A 21,617-nucleotide genomic window follows, 5' to 3' on the forward strand; every position below is an offset into this window, starting at 1 on the left:
GTTTGAACCACTTTCACAAGCTCATTACACATCAGCCATATATAATTGCACAACTGTCCACAGACCACATTAAAGAAGTGTCATTTTCGAAGACCAGATGTGATGTCTGCGGAGTACTTAACTCCCCATACAGCTCACGTGGCCGAGCAATGTTTATGAAAACCCGATGTTATATTTCCTGATGTGTGTACGTAAAAGTGTCTGTGCTTTGGAACTCACGGTATAGGCTTTCATTTCTTTTATGGTTTTGACAAATAAATAGGGTGGAGTGGAGACAGCAACAGGGACCTCCCTCACCCTGCAGTGACTGGTTGCTGAAAACCGCCTTATTACACACGTGCTATTATAGAAACTTACCATGTTGGGTCATTAAGGAACAATATGTGAATTTCATCATCACAAATGACTCCTGTGCTCCCAAGGAAAGTTCCACAAATTCGCAGTTAGGAGAGAGAATCAGACAGGAAGCCAAATGCCGGGGTCCTGCCTTGGACAAGCAGCAAGGGTGCTCCTCTGTGAGGTTGGGCGAGTCACTCGGCCTCTCTTGAGTTTTCCGTTCGTTGTCAGGAAGAGACAAAAATCTCACTTTAGAGAGTTAGATACTCTACGGTGTGACCACTTCTCTTGCATTCCGTCTAGGCCTCAGGAAAAAAAAAAAAAAATTCAACCGCCCCCAAATGTTTACATTTATTTTTTTTTAATTTATTTTTTATTGGTGTTCAATTTACTAACATACAAATGTTTACATTTAAAATCAAAGTCTGATGGTGCAGTCCCTGAGCGGGGCCTCAGCTACAGCTCGCTGCCCCTTGCCTCTGCTAAGGCCCCAGGGGGCATCCAGATACGCTCAAGAGCAAGCGCAAGTCGCCTGGATGCCAACCTGCACGTGTCCCTGCCAACCTCCACTGCTGCTTCCTGGGTGTTCACTTACTCCCCATCCTCCCCAGTCCTCAGTCCCTGCTCTTCCCAAAGAATGTAGCCTCATGCAGGGCGCTTCCCAGGACTTCCGAGGCTGCCAACCATTGCAGTGTGCCCCAACACTCTGTAGGCCTCTGGGCCTCTCCTGCCGCCTGCCCCCACTGCGCACTGCCAGGACTTACCTTTTAGAATTAGGGTCGATGTTTCTCTTACTGTCCTGCACCGACAGTTCTCATGGAACATGTACAGACTCCTTAGCAAAGGCTCTACCACACCCAGGTGCCATGACCCTCTTCTCTCTTGCTAGCTCCATCTCCTGCAACAGCCTTGCTCATCAATACTGGAAACCTTGCAGCCTGTTCTACTGTTCCACATGTTTCTGCCTTCGTACATGCTCTTCTTGCTCCTTTTCCAACCCTGTTGCCAAAGAAAACCCGAAAAAAAAAAAAAAAAAAAAAAAAAAAGAAAGCCTGAGCATTTGCACCCTCCACGAAGACTCGAGGGGATCTCGGAGGAGGGTTCATCTTCGCTTCCTCTCAACTCTGGTTTGTCTAAACACATCTCTGACGTTGCCTAATCAGTGTTATTGTTTGCTCTGCTTTGTTTTTCATTTGGATCTTTCCTACTAATCCTCACCTTAGAGGCTCAGGCAATTTTTAAATTCCTCTGGAAGTCCCTAGCACAGCAGAGCATCTGACACACACCTGGCATTCAATAAACAATTGTTGATGACTGAACCAACGAGCCAGTGAGGTTCATGGGAAGAGTGTGGTGTGAAGGTACATATCACCACAGGCTCTGCATGCCTGAGCTGAGTTTGCCCTTTGGAGAAGCGCCCAGCTCACTAGATGTTGTGGATGCCACATGCGACTTCGAGGTGAGAGCACCTGCAGAAAGGCAAGAACACTACCGAGTTCCAAAGATGATCACTGCTGGACTCTCTCATCAGAGCACTTGGAGTAAGAGATGCTTTGGGGGATTATTGCTGCTGGGAGCCAGTGGCAGCCACTGATGGCAGAAGCATCAATGACACTAGTGGGCGAACAGCTGCATCTGCGAGGAGGAAGTGCTGAGCAGCCCTGCGGGATGGGAGCTGCTGACAGGCTTCCCGCGGCCTGTGCACATCACCGGAGCTTCCAGGAGAGGCTTCCAGAGAGGCCAGCTGGGCTAACCACTGCTCAGAAAGCGAGGGCCCTCCCCTTCCCCAAAGGCATCCCCTCTGGTATCCCTGTGGGAGACATGAAGGATTCCAGTTCCCCCCCTTCAGGGACACAGAGGAAACATTTCCCACCAGAAACCTAGGAAGCAAGATCTCAGTGGGGTTTTCAGCTAGCCATTGAAAACTTGAAATGAAAACCCATCTTCAAAGTTTGGTGGAGGCCAGGGGCAGGAAAAAAGAGTTAGAATTAACATAACCTAAAAATAGAGTAACAAGACTGACTTTATTTGAAATATAGAAAGAAGTGTTGAATAGGAACCAATGTAAATAACAAAAAGTGAGGAATTTCAAACTAAGATGAGGTTTAATGGCCCTTGTACTGCTAGAAATAACTGAGTCCTTCCCCCTCTCCCCATTTCTCATCCTACAAAAGAAACTACTATATGGAGTGTCTCTGATGCCAAAATTCCAGAAAATCATTCGAACTGCTACGTTTTCTAAGTACAGAGGATTTCTTTTCCAAAAGGCGGATATTTCCCAAATTGTGCTAAATAGAAGAGTCTTCCTATTTTCTCTCCCTATTACCATGGTGGCCTGTGAAATTCCAACAAGTCACCTAATTTTTTTTTTTTTTTTATGATGGTCACACAGAGAGAGGCAGAGACATAGGCAGAGGGAGAAGCAGGCTCCATGCACCGGGAGCCCGACGTGGGACTCGATCCCGGATCTCCAGGATCAAGCCCTGGGCCAAAGGCAGGCGCCAAACCGCTGCGCCACCCAGGGGTCCCCAAGGCACCTAAATTAAGATATTTCTGAGAAGACTACAAAACCGAGTGCTATCCTTGCCTTAGATGTTTCTTTTACAAGTTTTTGCATAGAAATTAAATATCTAATGCAAACTTTTAGGAATAAATGTGAAGCATTTTGCCAGATTGATTAATTTGGATAACAAAACAATTCTGCTATTACTAACATTGGGTATAACACTAAGTCCACCATATTTCAAAACAAAACAGCGTTCCTTGGTCACAAAATAGTTAATACTCAAAGAAAAATATAAAAATGCAGGAAAGTAGACAAAGGAAAAAACCTTTAGTTCCATTATCCAAAGAGAGCTATGTTTCCAAGAGTGCATTTTATTTCTTTCCAGTCTTTTCTCCTCTGTGTGAAGGGGTCTTGTTTTCATAGTTATCATCAACTCTATGTATAATTAAGATTATACATAGATAATAATGATTTTAAATGAAATATTGTAATTTCAGCCCTAAACATAAGAATGGCAATAACAACATCTAATCAGTCGGGGAACATTTTCATGTAAGAAGCCTCTTTGTGCACAACCACCTCTAATTTGCTTAATGCTGTATTGACTCCGACATCCCCACATAAAATGTCTAAATGGATTTTTAGGACTTCTGTAAATTCCCAGTAGAAGTAGATGGGTCCTAGCAGTGCCTTACCCACCCACAAAAGCAGCATTTCCAAGCTGGAAGGGTCCATAGCAATTATTAGAGTGCATTTCATTTTTAAGAAGAGGAAATTAGAACCAGAAGAAATTATGCAATTTGCTCGAAGTTATACAGTGAATTGGTCTCGGGTCAACCACTGCCACTGGGCCCCTGGATTGCTCTGTAGATCTTTCCACAACACCCACTGCCTGTCAATCATTTGTTGCCAAAATTAGTATCCACTGGAGGAGGCTCTCTGGAGTTCGCCCAGCCCCTCATACCTCCTTCTTAGTTCTTGGGCTAGGCCAGATTTTTGGGAAGCTATAACAGAAAGAGAATATAAATACTACATTTATTTATTTTTGGATTCAGAGATAGTACCTGCAAACTTGTCCTCTATTAGTTGAGCCCTCCCAGGGACTGAAGTCTTCGTTTACTGAGGAGGGAGTCATATTCTCTAATTCAACCACACAACTGAGAGAGGTATTTTAGTAACAAGAATAAAATCTCAGTGTCAAATCTACCCTTTGTTCCCCCATTTGTCCAGCTCTCCCCGAGGTGGAGTTACCTGAAACGGGGCTGGTACTCTCAGAGGAGAGGAGGTGATGCGGAAATAAATAAAAACTAGCCTGTAGGGGAGCTATGGTCACAGACGGAACCCACCAATTCTCCTTTCTCTTTAAGGGTACAAAGTCGTTTTAGGCCTTATTTTCCGTTTCACTCTCCTCCCCATCATCAAGCTGTCTTGTAGGAGGGGAAAGTGAATTTCAGATGAAACTGGAAAAGGAGTTGCTATAAAAACACTCTTCTGTGTGCTTAATCAAACTCAAGGTCTGTATGTTTTAGGGTCTCTCGGTACGGTCCCAGGAATGCAGCGTAGAGGTTCTGATGAGGGGACACCTTGTCATGTGTCATTTTTTTTTCTCTTAGTCTCTCTTTTTTTTCTCTTAGTCTCTCTTCCTAGAAATCAAGATTGGTTTCTAAAGCTCTTCAGTTAGACAACGTTAGACTTTCCCTGTGAGGGCATAATTCATATCATCATTGCCCTGAACACCAAGCCACCTGTTGAAGGCAAATGCCGATAAGCAAAACCCAATCTGAGACAATTAAAACCAAACAACACACAAAGAGACTCCAATGGAGTTTTAGTTCCCTCAAGAGGCACAATTTTTTATCAGAATTTTAACCACTGAAGAAGGCAGGTCTTCTGACACACTCTCTAATTTTCAATACCTGCCAGACACGAGAGCTAAACAGTGAATCATCCAACCAGACAACTGAATATTCTAGACTATTCCAGCTGGACCTCAGTCCCGGGGTGTGTTTCTTGTCCTGGCCACCACGCACACGAGAACAGACTCTGCTGGACAGAGCACCAGCCATCACCTGACACCTACGGCAGGGGGCGGGCACCTCATCTGTGCACCGGGACAGGTCCACGGTCACCTGCCTGACAGTGAGGCAAACATATGGACCCAAAGACTACCCGAGACAAAGGACTCAAGGTTCCAAGAGGAGACCAAACAGGAAGCAGCCATCTGATAAATGAAAATTTTTCACATGTGATGAACTCACGGGGGCATTTCTTCATGCAGGTGGCACCAAAGCTGTATTTTCCCTCTGGGTTGACGTCCATTTGGTAGGTGGTGGGGTTGTAGAGCATGAGGGGCAGGCAGGTGTCCTTGCACGTGGCTTCATCCCGGAACTTGCGGCAGACCTATCACAGGAGGGACAACATGTACGGGTCAGGCTGAGCAAGGGTGCTCGGGACTGTTTCAACTGTGTGCAGAAAGCTCACCTTGCAGTTCATGTCCAGGAATTTGATTTAAGCAACCCCTCCCCCCAAAAAAACTAGCCAAAAACACTTCTAGAAGATTCAGCAAGATCTTAAAAGTCTGATTTTTCTTGTACTGTCCGAGCTGTGATAATTTATGGATTACGATGATAAAACCCACATTTTTATTAATTTACAAAATGATGGAGTTCACATACTACCGTGGTAACTGTGGAGTGAAGTTATTTTTAAACTCAATTTATTGGGTACCCCTTATTAAAAAAAAAAAAAAACCCTTGAGGTTCTTTGGAATTTACTGCCATATGAATTCTATTCTTTAGAATTTATTGCCAAACTGCAGAAAACCTTGATGAGGGAGGGCACTGTGCAGAGGGGACCAGGCCACAGACAGCGGTGGCCCTCAGACCCACCTGCCGTCTCCCGTCCAGCGGCACATCACAATCAGCTCAGACCAACCAAGTCAAAAATCCCTGGGGCCGGGGATGCAGCCTCTGGAATTTAAAAATCCCCCTCTCTGGGGATCCCTGGGTGGCTCAGCGGTTTAGCACCTGTCTTCAGCCCAGGGAGTGATCCTGGGGTCTCAGGATCGAGTCCTGTATCAAGCTCCCTGCATGGAGCCTGCTTCTCCCTCTGCCTGTGTCTCTGCCTCTCTCTCTCTCTCTCTCTCTGTGTGTGTGTGTGTGTGTCTCTCATGAATAAATAAATAATAAAATCTTTTTAAAAAAATAAATAAAAAATAAAAAAAATAAAAGGTAGTTGTCTTGCTCCACTGACAGATGGTGAAGGAGAAATACTCAAAGTTAATAAATGCTTAGCCACCTAGATGTGGATTCAGTTTAGAGAGGCTCACATGCCAGCCGACCTCTTTAGCTCCTGGGGGACCACCGTCTGATAGGCCAGTCTATCCGCGAGTGTCAAGAATGATAAATGTCTGTGCTTCCTTCATGCCCTTCAGATGGCAGCGTCACATGCTAGGAAAACCTCTCCAGTGATTCTACGGGAAGCAGCTGGAACCTCTCATTCTGTTTCTCAGCAACCTTTATGTTTTTTCCCAGCCCCTAACAGAATTTTAATCATGTTATTGATGACCTTACTTTTTTTTTTAACATTTATGTACTTACTGCACTAGATATGAGCTCAATGTGGCAAAGAGCCACATCCTTCTGATTTATCACCGACTGCCCAAATCCTGGCCCAGTGCTTGCCACATAAATAAATGTTGGGCGAACAAAGAAGTGTCACCAGGGAAGCATCTATATTCCTTAATTACACTATAGCAACTTAGTAACAGTTTTTTAAAATTTAAGAATGCTTCTTAGAAAGATGATTAAAGGGATGCTATTTCCTGAAAGGACAGGAAGGTCAGGAGAAGATAACCACCGTTTATTGAGCAACTATCATGTACCAGGAATGTTAATCCTCACAGTGACGCAGTAAAATAGGTATGATTAGTCCTCATTTCACTGGTGAGGAAACTGAAGTTAAGCAACTTTCCAATTTTGTGCAATGAGTAGAAAAGCCTGCATTCAAGTCTGAGGCGCAGGTCCCATTACATAGATGGGTAAAGCCTTAATTATCCTCACTTCCGGGATAGCCCCTGTGTTGACTGAGGTGCAGACAGGCCAGATCCAGGACCTGGGTTCCAAAGAGACTCATTAGGAAGGGAGGAGGGTCTTCTAGACTGGCTGAGTCAAGTCTGAGAGTCACGCCAGAGATGGGGCTCCAAGGGCAGACGTGGAATTAGGGAAGGACAGAATCAAAAGTCAGAAGTCCTGTGAAGACAGGATCTGAGTCACTCTTCAGCCCACTAAAACCTGGCCTCCAACCTCCAAACTTTCCCCAAGCTCTCATTAATGTCACCAATGACTTCGACATCAACAAATCCAATGGGTAATATTTATTCTTTGTCCTGCATGGTTTCTCAGTAGCATTTGGCATTCTGACCATTTCCTTCTTCGTGAATCATTGTTTACCCATGGCCTCCCTGCCACCCTGTTTCCCGGTCTTCCTCTTACCTATCTGCCTCTCCAACTGAGTCTGATTGCTTTTTCATCCTCCTCCACCTAAGCAATAAATGTGGGGGGTTCAAGATCAAGGTGAGACTTGTTTCTCTTCTGTCTCCCAGTCTGTACTCTCTCTCTCTCTAGGTAAACTTGTCTAGTCCCATGGCTCTAGATATTATTGACCAGCTGATGATTTTTTTTTTTTATTTCCTACTCTACACTATCCTTCTGAGCTTCAGACTTGATTTAGCAATCACCTATTTGGCATTGCTATTTGGATATTGCAAAGGCAATTCAAACTGACCATGTTTGGGGCGCCGGGGGTTGCTCAGTCAGTTTAGCATCTGCCTTGGGCTCAGGGTCCTGGGATCGAGCCCCACATCCAGCTTCCTGCTCAGTGGGGAGCCAGCTTCTCCCTCTCCCTCTGCCTGCTTGTGCGCTCCCTCTCTTTCTCCGTGTCTCTCTGTTCAATAAATCAATAAAATCTTAAAAAAAAAAATTGAACATGTTCAGTACAAACTCACCCATTGCAATCTGATTGTCTTTAATAGTTCTAATCTTGATGAATGAGCCCATCTACCCACTTGAGCAAGGCAGAAACTTAGCATGATCCTCATTATCTCCCTCTCCCTTAATCCTCACATATAAACCTACCAATTATCTCTCTCTTTTTTCTTTCTGGGACCACACTTAATTGGTTTTTCCACCTCTACTCTTGGTCTCCTCCAATCCATTCTCCATGTTTATCACCAGAGATATCTTTTTTTTTATTTTTTTTTAAGATTTTATTTATTTATTGAGACACATACAGAGAGAGAGGCAGAGACACAGGCAGAGGGAGAAGCAGGCTCCACCCTGGGAGCCCGGCGTGGGACTCGATTCCAGGTCTCCAGGATCATACCCCAGGCTGCAGGCAGTGCTAAACCACTGGGCCACTCGGGCTGCCCCAGAGTTATCTTTTTAAAATACAAATCTGGGATCCCTGGGTGGCGCAGCGGTTTGGCACCTGCCTTTGGCCCAGGGCGCGATCCTGGAGACCCAGGATCGAGTCCCACGTCGGGCTCCCGGTGCATGGAGCCTGCTTCTCCCTCTGCCTGTGTCTCTGCCTCTCTCTCTCTCACTGTGTGCCTATCATAAATAAAAAAAAAATAATAAATAAAATAAAATACAAATCTGACTATGTTATCCCACTATAACCATAGAATAAAACTTCAATTTCTACATGGTCCATATATTCCTGAATGATCTGACTCTTGCTTTTATTTCTAGGCCCATCTCAACGTATGCTGATTCTCTATTATTGAAGTCTCACCTTCTTTCAGTTTGTAGAACATATCATGCTCCCTTTGGCCTCAAGGCTTTGACATATTCTATCCCTCTTCTTGGAACATGCTCAATCCTTTCCACCACCCCTCATTTGGCCAGTCCTGAGATCTCAACTCAAATGTTAAGTCTTCAGGATCCCTACACATTTTGGACCCCATTGTATGCACACACACAGAATTAAGCTCCCCTAATACCTAATATACTTGTTCATAGGTCCCTATATATTACATAAGTTGATCAATGTCTCTCTTCCTCAACTCTAATCTTGGAGACAGGGTAGGGGTGTGGGGAGGATGAGCACGGAGATTACTCATCATTGAGTCCCAGGGACAAACACAACATTTTACACAAAGATGATTTGTGAGTATTTGTCAAGTGAAGGAAGGGAAAAAGAAGAAATGTAGCCCTTGGGGGCCTTTAGGGTATCCACTCTTTACCCTTAGACAGGATAGGCAGTGCCCAGGTATATCTGGCTTAAGGTGAGGGAGATTTGGTGTTATCAGTGGAGAATATGTGTCATTTATTTGTAAGGCAATAAATGTTTTACTTCATCTTTAGATTTCTTTGCCTTTACAAAGCTGAGTTATTTCTAACGACTTTTTAAAAAAGATTTTATTTATTTTTTCATGAGACACACAAAAGAGAGGCAGAGACACAGGCAGAGGGAAAACAGGCTCCCCGTGGGGAGCCCAATGCGAGTTTCGGTTCCAGGACCCTGGGATCAAGCTCTGAGCCAAAGGCAGATGCGCAACCACTGAGCCACCCCGTCGTCCCTCTAACGACTTTTTGTTGTTCTGATTGTTGCTGTTTTGGTAAATCATATTTCCCCATTAACTTTCAATTCACTTTTTAAGATATATTTCCATTATAGAAATTCAAAATAAGCTTTTTTATTATTTTTTTAATTTGGACAAAAGTGCAGTGAAAATGGCAACCAAGTCTGTGCTAAATGTAGTACTGAGGGAAATTTTGCATAGATTTATGATAATTTCATCAGCTCCAGGCAGTCTTTCTTCTTTCTTTCTTTCTTTCTTTCTTTCTTTCTTTCTTTCTTTCTTTCTTTCTTCTTTCTTTCTTTTTTTAAGATTTTATTTATTTATTCATGAGAGACACACAGAGAGAGGCAGAGACACGGGCAGAGGGAGAAGCAGGCTCCCTGCAGGGAGCCCGATGTGGGACTCCATCCCAGGACCCCAGGATCATGCCTTAACGCTCAACTGCGGAGCCACCCAGGCGTCCCTCCAGGCAGTCTTTTCTATTCTTAAGTTCAACGTATCCTTCTCCAGTAAGAAAGATTTCTTAAGCTTGAAGACCATCCTCAGTGGATTCAGATTGCTTGGGTTGGTCCAGCATCCAGCACTCCTGCTAATAGCACCTAAATATACTTCCTCGGCAAACCATTTTGACTCCGTCTATGTGGTTGGGGTAGAGTGACCCATCCCAGCTCCAGGGATGGGCGAGTAAGTGATCCATATCTGATCAGAGTACCACCTGCCCTGGCCAAAGTGACTGGCACATAGGTGGACACAGGCCAACGGGATTCAATTCTGGTTCTCTGAACGGAATGGGACAGAGACACTCCCTCCCTCTTTCCTTGACTGAGAGGATAGAAGCGTGTCATGCCTTTCTGCACTCTTGCCCCCACAAGATGAAAATGGAAACGAAACACAGAAAAGCAAAAGTAGGAGACAGTGAGATGACGTCCACAGGCATAATTTGAGCGTCAGTGCCATCATACAGCTAGGGCAGGGGTGAAAACTATTTTTTGTAAAGGGTCAACTAGTAAACATGTTAGGTTTTGCGGGCCTGTGGTCTCTGTTGTGACTACTCTGCTGTCCTCATAGCACAAACACAGCCACAGATGATATGTAACCTAATGAGCAAGGCTATGTTCCAAAAATTTTATTTATAGATAGTGATATTTGAATTTCACATAATTTGTATGTGCCCTAAAGCATTATCCTTCTTTGGTTTTTGTTTTTGTTTCTGTTTTTTTTTCTCCAACCATTTAAAAAGTGCAAAAAACCCCTCCTAACTTGCTGGCTTTACAACAGGCCATCAGCCAGATTGGCTCCCAGACTGTCCTTGCCAACACCACTCAAGGCTTTTCAGTAGCCAGTAGCCAGTAGCCAGCTTGTAAATTCTCTTTTTTGCCTTAAATCAATCAGAGTGTGGGGATTCTTTGTTTTGTTTTTTTCTGTCATTTGCAAGTGAAAGAGTCCTGACCTTATCCCACACCTGGGATTTAGTTTCTCTTTCTTTTTAGCTTAAACAATTAAGAGATCTAGAAAACTCCTAGAAACGAATGTGTAAGACACTCTTCTCACACTTGTTAAGGTGGGAAAAAAATGTTTAACAATATCTCAGCTGGGACTTTCGGGATACATCGCTTCCACATCCATATGAAAAATTAATTGAAAAAGAGAATAGTGCAGATTATTATAAATTTACTAATTAAAAAAAATTACTAACATAGAGCCTGAAATTTAACAAAAAGAACTTATTTCAGAATGGTATATTTATGTTTGCCCCTTTCCAGATTGATCTCCTTTGACTAGAAAGTACCATATTATATTTTAATATTAGGATTTTCGCCATTGTCTCAGATGGAAGTTATTACCAACCCAGAGTATACTGCACACAGTGCTTTTAACAGTATCCTCAATCATTTACTCCTAATTAAAGTTGTCTCTGTCAATCTGTATGTATCTTCCTTTTTATCTATTTACTTATTTTTATTTATTCATTTTTCAAGATTTTATTTAGTCATGAGAGAGACACAGAGACCCAGAGACAGGCAGAAACACAGGCAGAGGGAGAAGCAGGCTTCCCTTGGGGAGCCCGATGCTGTGAGACTCGATTCCAGAACCCTGGGATCACCACCTGAGCCAAAGGCAGACACACACAGCTGCTGAGCCCCCCAGGTGCCCCTGCAGGTATCTTTCTTTCTGCCCCTTACCTCTTCATTAGTCATTAAGTGGGTTCTTGGTGTTTTAAAAACTGATCATTTAATTTAAAGCAAAGTGGCAACAAAGAAAAATAAACAAATATAGTAAATTGATCTCTATGCTAATCATTAACTCAAAATCCCCTACAAGCTTGAAATACACGTTTAAATTACTTTTAAGAAGAGGAAATTTGGGGATCCCTGGGTGGCTCAGTGGCTGAGTGTCTGCCTTTGGCCCAGGGTGTGATCCTAGAGTCCTGGGATCAAGTCCCACATCGGGCTCCCTGCATGGAGCCTGCTTATCCCTCTGCCTGTGTCTCTGCCTCTCCCTGTGTCTCTCATGAATAAATAAATAAATAAAATCTTCCAAAAAAAAAAAAGAAGAAATTGATTTTGTTGCCACAATGTGCATCTTATAAAGTTGACACTTCAATTATAAGATGTGCAAAAAATGAGATATAAATCTGTATCAAAACACTAACAGAGACTTAACTTAAAAAAAAATAAAAAAAAATAAAACCACGAATGACATGCTGCCTTTGTTCTCTACCTTGGCAAAATCACTGCTTATTTGTTTGCATGTTATCGCTCAGGAAGATAATTTTTACACTTAACATTGTCATCATCGCACCCATACCTGTGCATATGTGTGGCACGCCTCCGTCTGACCATGGGACTCCTGATTTGGGCTCAAGTCATGATCTCAGGGTCTGAGATTGAGCCCATGCTCAGTAGGCAGTAGGCTGGAGATTCCTTCTCTCTCCCTCACCCTCTGCCCCTCTCTCCCTCTCTCCCTCACTCCCTCCCTCCCTCCCTAATCTCTCTCATAAATAAATAAATAAATAAATAAATAAATAAATAAATAAATAAATAAAATCTTCCAATTTCAATTTGCCATGGAAATTCTGCATTGCTTCAGGTTTCTGCACAGTCTTCAGAATGACCATTTTATTGGCAACATTACATTACAAAATATTACTTTTCCTTTATATAGAAAGCAGAAAGATTGTATTTACTTGATGTTCTAGAAAATGCTCCCCTGAATATTCACATGGGGTCTCGGAATCCATTTAGAGTCTCTGAGGACCATTAAAGAGTTCCTTCACCATTTCCTTCTTGGTTATTAAGGCAGCTCCTTCTTGATTTAGTAACTGTGCTCTGCCGGGCCAGATCCTGCAGGTTGTTCGCCCACTTTATGAGTACACCAAAAACAAAAGCAGTAATTCCATTACAAGTCCTTTAGCTAAACATAAATTTCTTGCATTTAACCAGAGATGTCTGTTCCCCTCAGAGCAGTGTGCACATCCCCTGTGAAGACAGCCTTGGCTCTGGGGGTGGGGTGGGGGGGTCTGGGAGGTTTCAGGACTTTGCAAGCACCTCCCACTCTCCCTTTAGCCCCCTCTCCCCTCCACCCTGCAGTCAGGAGGGCTCAGACCTCCAGCCGGGAGGGCCGCCAGTGCAGCAGCAGCCTTGGGGAGCTGATGTCTGGAGCCAGTGTCCCTGGACTGCAGAAATACTACATTTTCTTGCATTGGGTCACCTTTATGGTTTCTGCAGAACTTGAGGACTCTTCAAGCTCCTCTGGTCTCTTAAACAGTCTGAAAGGAGCTGTGAACAATTCTCAGCAGGAGGGAAATGAGACTGAGGACTCACCCATCCTGGGAAGTCCAGGAGGGCAAGCGAGCCTCTCCCCAGGTCTTGTTGGACTGAGAACCACACGATTTCTGTTGTAAAGGCTAGCTTGGGACAGGTGCAGGTGGTTGTTTCTCCCTGACAGGTTAGATGGCAGATGGCCGGCTGTGCTGTGTTTGTCTATCTGTCCCATGCCTTGAAAAGTGGCATTTGGATGAGCACTACATATGGACTTGTTGCTTTAAAAGTAAATTCAGTGGCTCCAAGGCTATATACATATTTTTAAAGATCCTGAAGTGTGATTGTGTTTTTTTTCCCATATTGTTCTCAAAATTTTAGGATGCCACCAAAAGGAATAAATAAATGTCTAGCTTCACCCTGAATGCACTGACCCTACATATATAAAATCACTGAAAAGTGATTAAGTTTTCTCTTCTTTGATTCCTGAGAAAGAAAAATATTTTTCATTTCTATTTGTTTTATTCCCATTTGAGCTATACATTCATGTTTTATGTCCCCTTATTTAAATGGGTTTTGTTTTGTTCTTCATTGTCGTGTGTAATTCTGTCTGAATTCTTCTCCGGTTATCTTTCTTTGCTGTCCTTCCCATTACAGATTTTTATGTATGGATTGTGCTCCATTTCCTTTTACATTTTCATCTGAGATAGGTGGTAAATATCCTCATTTTTAATACCATGTATATTTACTTTAGGCTATTACAAACGTATCACTTTATATATCTATTAATCAAACATATTACAGATCCTAATTAAGTTGGTAATTAATGTTGTATTTTGTGTGTAGTTTTTCCAATCTTTGCTAGCTTAGTTGGAAATTCTATCATCTCTGTGATTTTCATTTTAGCTACAGTTAAACATTTTTAAGCTATTTTATCCATGTTTGTGAGAAACAGAGGGTGCAATTTCATAAATATTTGGTATCCCCGTTAATCTTCAAGAAGTCAGAAAAAAAAGTGCACTGCCCTGAAGATTGAGCACTAATTTTCATCCACTAATTAATATCACATTTTTAATGCTGAAATAGACTGTAAGCACTCTTCTAGTAAATTCCAGGTGTGTTGTGTTATCTCTAAGTCAAAGTCATTTGATTACAATGAGACAACCACTAGGAACTCATTTTCTGTTGTTTTCCTTGGACTGGTTGAGTCATGGTAAGAAGACAGCAGGATATACAGTACACCTGAACTGTCTTACTCATGCCAATAACTGATATCACGTCCAATCTTACCTCTAGATACCACCCAAATGAAATTATAGGAAGTCTGAAACATCAATAAAGATTATTGTTTTCAATTAGCAATAATTGCGCCTTGGATAAACCTCATTGGCTACAATACTGCCACTGCGCAAAGCTAAAGATTATTGTTATGCTAAGCTTTTAGTTTCCTAAAATACAACAGGATTTAGAGAAATGTGTCACCAACTTCTTCCCTTTTCTAGCTATAGGTACATACTTCCATGTAGAAATGAAAAGTAAGCATGACTTTAGCGTCTGAATGTGTCAAGTTATGGCCAGGAAACTGTCTACGTAACATCTGCTTTGGGGCACCTGGGTGGCTCACTCAGATAAGCATCTACCGTGGGGACAAGTCATGATCCTGGCCTGGGATCAAGCCCTGCTCCCCACTCAGTGGGGATCCTGCTTCTCCCACTCCCTCTGCTTGTGTTCTCTCTCTCCTTCTCTCTCTCTCTCTGCTATATAAATAAATAAGATTTTTTAAAAATTTAAACAAATATAATATCTGCTTTACCTTAAAATCCTTCCGCTATTCCTTGGCAGGCAGAAATGTTTTGGTAGCTCTACCAAAATACAGCAGCTTTAAGGACGACATGATATAGCAGAGAATTAAAGGAGCAGTAAAACTAGCATTTGCCCTGCAACTCAGCAATTCTGCTCCTAGGTATTGCCCCAAGTGAAATAAAACACATCTACACAAAGACTTGTGCATGAATATTCATAGCAATTTTATTGATACTGATGATAGTCAAGAATTGGCAACAACTCAACGTCCAACAACTGGTGAACGGATGAACAAAACATAAACAAAACATGGCACATCCATACCATGGAGTCCTCAGTACTATGAAGAAACAAAGTACTCGTAAACGTGACAACACGGATGAATCTCAGAATCAATAAACTGAGTGCAAGCTCCAGACACAAAATACTTCATACTGTATGATTCCTTTTGAAGTCTAGGTTCCTTCTGAAATCCTAGAAAATGCCAACTAGTCTACAGTGACATGAGGTAAATCAGTAGTTGCCTGAAGCAAAGGCAAATAGAGAGGTCTGGTCTGAAAAGGAGTACGAGAAACCTTTTTGGGGAGATGAAAATGTCCTCTGTATTTTGTTTTTAAAGACTTCATTTTTCAGTAGTCTCTACACCCGTGGTGGGCGCTCCAACTGACAACCTCGGGCTCAAGTCACATACATGCTCTACTGAGCCAGCCAGGCGCTCCACAATGTCTCCTGTCTTGTGGGGACTTCACAGGGGCTTGTGCTGTCAGCACTCATTGAATTTTACACTTTAAACAGTTACAGGTTATTATATGTAAACTATACCTCCATCAAGTTGGTAATAATTTTTTTTAATAGGCAAAAGATTTAAAACGGAGACTCCACAAATGGCCAATAGGTACATGAAAAACCTAATTAGACAACAGAGAAATGCAAATCTGAGCCATATAAAGCCATTTAATGCATGCATGTTACTGCACGTAAATTATACCTTAATTTTTAAAGTGCAGATCTTCAAAGGAGAATTAAAATAACTTTTCTTTTTGAATCAGAAACAAAACACTCAGGAATTTCACTTGCAAATGTGTGAAATCAGTACTCCAGGTTATTCCTCTATTCCTCCTCTGCTTGGGAATATTCTAAACATCCTTCCATAAGGAACCAGGAAAAGAAATTATAGTCCATACATCAAAGGAGATACTGTACTGTGTCAAAAAGAATCCCATTCATGTGTCTGCAGGTTCTGATGCAGCTGATTAACCCCTCCCCTTTGAAACCTGTTCTCTACTTGCTTCCAAGATCAGGCCACTCCTCTCCTTTGCTTTTCCGTTCTTATCTCCTGAGCCTGTTTCACGTTGGAGGCCCCAGGGCTTAGGACTTTAATCTTGTGTCCTTATCAAATATATTATTTACTAACCCCTTTAGGATCTCCTTCAACCTCAAGAATTTGAGTAGTACCTGTATACTGATGATCTCAAGTTTTATCTTTGCCCTCCACTGTCCTAAGGCCCAAACTCCTAGATCCAACTCCTTACCTAATATCTCCATTTGAAAATCTGAAAGGATCTCATGCATAGCAAGCTCAAAACCGGATTCTTAGACTTCCCCCTTTCAAACCTCTCCTCCCCTTCTGGTTTTCATCTCAATGAAGACTACCATCCCCCACTTGCTGCTCAAAGCCTTGAGGTCATCCTTGACTCTTTCTCTCAAGCTCCGGATTCAACTCATCAGTAATTTCTATCAGCTCTTGAATAACTGCATCCAGACTCTGGCCACATGTCGTTACCTCTGCAGCACCAAGTCAGGCCCACATCTAACCTGAGTTATTGCAAAAGCCTCTTCCCTACCTTCATTCCATTCTGGACACAGCCTCCACCCCAAAAGGGATCCAGTTAAGACCTAAGTCAATCATGCATGTCACTTCTCTGTTCAAGTCTTCCAGTTTTTTTGTCCATTTATTTTTCAGTAAAAGCTAAAAGCATTACAATACCTTACCAAGGCCCTGTGGTCCCCCTGCCCCTCTGACCTCTCTCCCACTGCCCACTCCATTCCAGCCACACTGGCCTTCTTGCTGTCTTTAGTTTGTGTTCCAACCCCCTGCCTGACTCACTGACTCTCCTCCATGCATTTAAATGCTCCCTTCTCACTGAGGCCCTCACACCATCCCACTCAAATTCATTAATCTTTATGCTCCTTCCTTATTGGTTCTGCGCAGCACTTGTCCTGTAATATCCATGTGTACTGGCAGTCTTCCACCCACTAGAATGTGTGCTGGGCACTGTTCTAACAATTTGGAGATGGAGCAGTAAACATTGCTCAGGACTCCCAAGTCTCTCAACCAAGTGCACGTGCACAAGTGTGATGTTTAGGAGTTTACTACGCATTTAACTGGAACTCACTGAAGGCTGTCTTCCACTCGCTTTTCTCCTTAACCCCAAACAAGATGTGAAAAAGAGGGCAAAGGTCTATATAGTCTCCATAGCTCCGTTTCCCACAGCTGGTAAAAGAGGTGACAAATCAATGGAAGGTCTCAGGACGTGACCAGAAGAGCATCCCGGCTGCTGCTAGAGAAAAAGAACGGGGGATTTCTGTGTGTAAACCGCCCTGGAGAGGGCACAGCATCCTGGATTGTCTGTTCATAGCAGAGGCCTCATTCCTCTGCCTGGGGGTCAGGTAACATTGTAGCCAGGATCCTGGAACCAGGGAAGGAGGCACTTCAGAGGCTACAAGTAGCTGGAACATGAAGCAGAAGAACTGCATCTGCCAAAGACCATCTCTTTCTGAGCCCACAGAGCAGCCGTAGGTCCAGGGGAAGATGCATCACTGGCCAGATTGGCCCACGAAGCTGCCCAAGGCCACAGAATTTATCTCACTCTTATGTAGAACCTCGGGGTCCTTAGATCTTCCAGGGCTAGGTAATGATGTCGCACCCCAGGAAAAACAGAGAGCAGGCAGGATGGAACCATAGGGATTGGGTGACAGGGAGCAGATGAGAGCTTTTCTGCTCCCCAGTTCCAGGAGGGCTGGGGAGGGAGGGGGGGTTGTTTCCTCCAGAAGACGTGGCCACGCTTGCAGGTGGTTCTAGCCTCTGTCAAACAGCAGTCAGTTCAGAGGGCCCGTGGAGCCGGGGTGAGCGGCCTACCACCTGGCACCTCCCTGAAGACTCAGAAGGACTCTCCAAAGGGTCAGGTCAGACCCTCGCCCAGTCTAGGGTAAACCGAGAGCAAAACATGTTGGGGGGAGAGACATCTCAGTGCTTGGCTGAGGAACCACGCATCTTGGGACATGCCCTCCATGGTGGGGCTAGGAGCTCAACCCACTGCTCCTGCCGCTGGTTCCCTGAATGCTTGGGAATGGTTGGCATGGCCCACTCAATGCTGCCCGCTGAAAAAGAACCCCCACTCCCCGGCCGGTTTTCCTGGAGACATCTGGGACCTCCCTCTTCTGCAGGTGGTAGGCTAAAGACACTGCGGGAAATCTCACAATTTCAAGGAGAAATTTGAGAAACATCCCAAATCTCAGAGAAGGAGAGGAGATAAGGAACCAATATTCCCCTTCTCCATCCTTCAGAAACCAGGGAAATCCACCCCCCCCAAGTCTCCCTGACTAATTTTGCCTCCAATCCCTTGTTTAAACATGAAAGACTGGGACCCCTGGGTGGCTCACTAGTTGAGCATCTGCCTTTGGCTCAGGTCGTGATCCCAGAGTCTTGGGATCAAGTCCCACATCAGGCTCCTTGCAGGGAGCGTGCTTCTCCCTCTGCCTGTGTCTCTGCCTCTCTCTCTCTGTCTCTCATGAATAAATAAATAAAATCTAAAAAAAAAAAAAAAAACATGAAAGACTGGACACCTGGGGGCTCAGTCAGTGAAGTGTCTGCCTTTGGCTCAGGTCATGATCCCAGGGTCCTGGGATGGAGCCCCATGGGCTCCCTGCTCAGCAGGGGGGTCTGCTTCTCCCCCTCCCTCTCCCTCTGTCCCTCCTCCTTGCTCCTGTTCTTTCTCTCTCAAATAAATAAATGAAATCTAAAAAATAATAATAATAATTTAAGAATTAATTAAAACAAGAAGTGAAAGATTCACGAAAAGACACAAAAGCTCCCAGGATTTTTTTTTTTTTTAAAGTAGGCAAACATAATAAAAAGAAGGAAATCCAAACACCACACATGCATATCCCAAGGTGTGGCTCAGATGCAGGGCCAGCTTCCCACAAGTCTCAGGTGAAGCTCTCAGATGTCAAAATCCCACAAAAATCCTGGCCTAGCGCCTGGGGGCAGGAGGCCCTGGGGCTTCCCCAGGGCAACCCCTCTGGTCTTTGCAGAGGCCTTCTCAGCCCCAGCAGCCTTCTCCTCCTGCTCTCTGCTTTGGCCTCAGAATCCCTCCGGCTTGAATACAGCTAACTTTCACCTTCACAGCTGCTCTAAGATCCCAGTATCAGTCTGGAACCTGAGACTCCTCCCCACCCCCACCCCCGCCCCACAGGAAAGGAGGCAGGATTGAAAGCAACCTTTGAAGAAAGGCAATCGGGGAGCTATTGTGTAGAGGCACTGGCTGGGTGAGGCCTCCAGCCGGGCTCCAAAAGTGCCAGCCGACGGAGTCCACGGCTTGGGCCCTGTTAGCGCGTCCATCTGCAGACGGCTGGAGCACGCACTGCGGTGCCAGCCCTCTTTGGGACATTCATTGCCCTTTTTTCCCTTGCAGCTGCTACAACAAATAGCAGTTCTTTTGAGGGCCAGGAACAAGGCTGGTCCTCAAAGTTCATCATTAGAAATCTCAGAGAAAAATCACTGTTGCTAAGTTATGCCATGGGGAAGGGGGTCTTCTTTTCTTAAATTAAAAAAACATTCAAAGACTAATTCTATGTTTAGATTGTTCATATGACCATGGAGACCAACTGAAGGATAAATCTAAGGGGGTGCACTCCGTGGCAGGGGGCTCCTGGCTGAGCCAGTGGACTGTCTTTGTTTTTTGCTCTGTCTGCATATAGGGAAATCTCAATGGAAATGAAAGAATGTTCTATATGCAACCCATAGCTCCAAAAACACAGGTACGTGGCAGTTTTTGGCGAGTGCTATGCTCTAGGTGCTTACATTACTTCAAGTCATAACACATCTGTAGGGCAAACGTTTGTGACAATTTACAGAGGAAAAAAAAAACAAGGCTTTTGGTTTGGAAAGATCAAAAAAATAAAACATGCTCAAAGTCAATTTAGTTAATAGCGATTTTTAGATCATAGCTTTACTGCATGCCCTTCCCCAATTTAAATATATGTGTGTGTGTGTATACATGATATATTCCAAATATTAATATATTTATTTTAGAGGCCACTTTTAGGCAAACAGACTTCAGCAATGGAATGCAGACCGGGCTCATCAGGCCGCCCACCTCAACATACCCGTAGGCCCAGGTTGACCAGGGGGCTACTTACAACTGGGCACAGTTACCAAAGAGGGAGCATCCCATTCTGGCCATTGCCCCTCATCTTTCCCCTTTAGAAACAGCCTCCACCCATCACCTCGCGACCTCCCCTCTGCTGTTCCATGCGCAGCTCCCTTGCGGTGTATACAACAAACTTTTATCTCCTTTGCTCTGTCTCCAGTGAACCCTTTCACCTCCCATGCCACCTGCTTCTCTGGCACTGCCCCACATTTGGAGGCCCCATCGGATCGAGAGGCACCACATTTAGGTGCCACATATATATTATAGAAACATATATATGGGGACACCTGAGTGGCTCAGTGGTTGAGCATCTGCCTTCAGCTCAGGGAGTGATCCCAGCGTCCCGGGATCGAGTCCCACATCGGGTTCCCTGCAGGGAGCCTGCTTCTCCCTCTGCCTGTGTCTCTGCCTCGCTCTCTGTGTCTCTCATGAATAAATAAATAAAATCTAAAAAAAAAAGAAAAGAAAAGAAACATATATATGAATGCTTATACGTCAAACAGAAAATGTAATATCAAGTATACATAAAATATACAAATAATTAGGGGTTGAATAATTCTTGTATAAATTAAAGTATGTTAGGGTACAAGGAAGTAAGAGACAACCTGAAAGTCCCCACAGCCTGCTGAAGGCTGATTCTCTGCCACTCTCACGCCCATCACGGAGATGTCACCTGTACGTCCAGCGGAGAATCTGCGCCCCAGCGTCAATTCCATCTGGGCCCAGGCCGAGGAGGAAGCCCCTCTCTAGAGGATCACCAGGCAAAACAAGAAAGAGGGAAAGGAGCCTCAGGGAAGCCTACGCTGAGAGCTTCTACCCAGAAGCCACTCATTTCCCTCCGTTAACATGTGATACGGCTGACTTCCAGGGGACCAGAAGGTTCCGGCCTCCCTTGGGGGTTGGGGTAGCCAGATCCTGAGGGACGCATGACACTTCCCCTTGGGCTACAATGAATTGTTCTCAAGCGAGACAATGAATTGTTCTCAAGCGACATTACTCGGAAGGAAAGGCGGTAGGCCCTTGCCAAATTATCTTACCAGGTTCCAAAACTAAATGCCACCCGGGCAGAACAAGTCACTCATCTCCGATGACACAGTGATTTCCCTAAGTGTGGGCGCTGAGAATTCATTTCTGTAGCAGAATAGTGACACATTCTATTTTTCGGTGGTGCTTAGAAATCAGTGAAATTGGGACGC

The 21,617-nt window shown here is 44.1% G+C and overlaps 1 protein-coding gene and 1 pseudogene across 1 annotated transcript; both read right to left on the reverse strand.

Moving 5' to 3' along the window:
- Positions 1–4,345: 4,345 nt before the first annotated feature.
- LOC125752936 (epidermal growth factor receptor-like) lies at positions 4,346–21,257 on the reverse strand. Its single transcript, XM_049096597.1, has 2 exons — positions 21,027–21,257; positions 4,346–5,242 (listed from the first exon to the last, which is right to left on the reverse strand). The coding sequence occupies exons 1-2, from the start codon at positions 21,135–21,137 to the stop codon at positions 4,940–4,942; spliced, it is 414 nt and encodes a 137-aa protein (XP_048952554.1). The 5' UTR covers positions 21,138–21,257; the 3' UTR covers positions 4,346–4,939.
- LOC112661539 (U4 spliceosomal RNA) lies at positions 14,452–14,602 on the reverse strand (annotated as a pseudogene).
- Positions 21,258–21,617: the final 360 nt, after the last annotated feature.

The sequence above is a fragment of the Canis lupus genome, chromosome 18 (genome assembly GCF_003254725.2).
Source record: "Canis lupus dingo isolate Sandy chromosome 18, ASM325472v2, whole genome shotgun sequence".
Classification (NCBI taxonomy): Eukaryota; Metazoa; Chordata; class Mammalia; order Carnivora; family Canidae; genus Canis; species Canis lupus.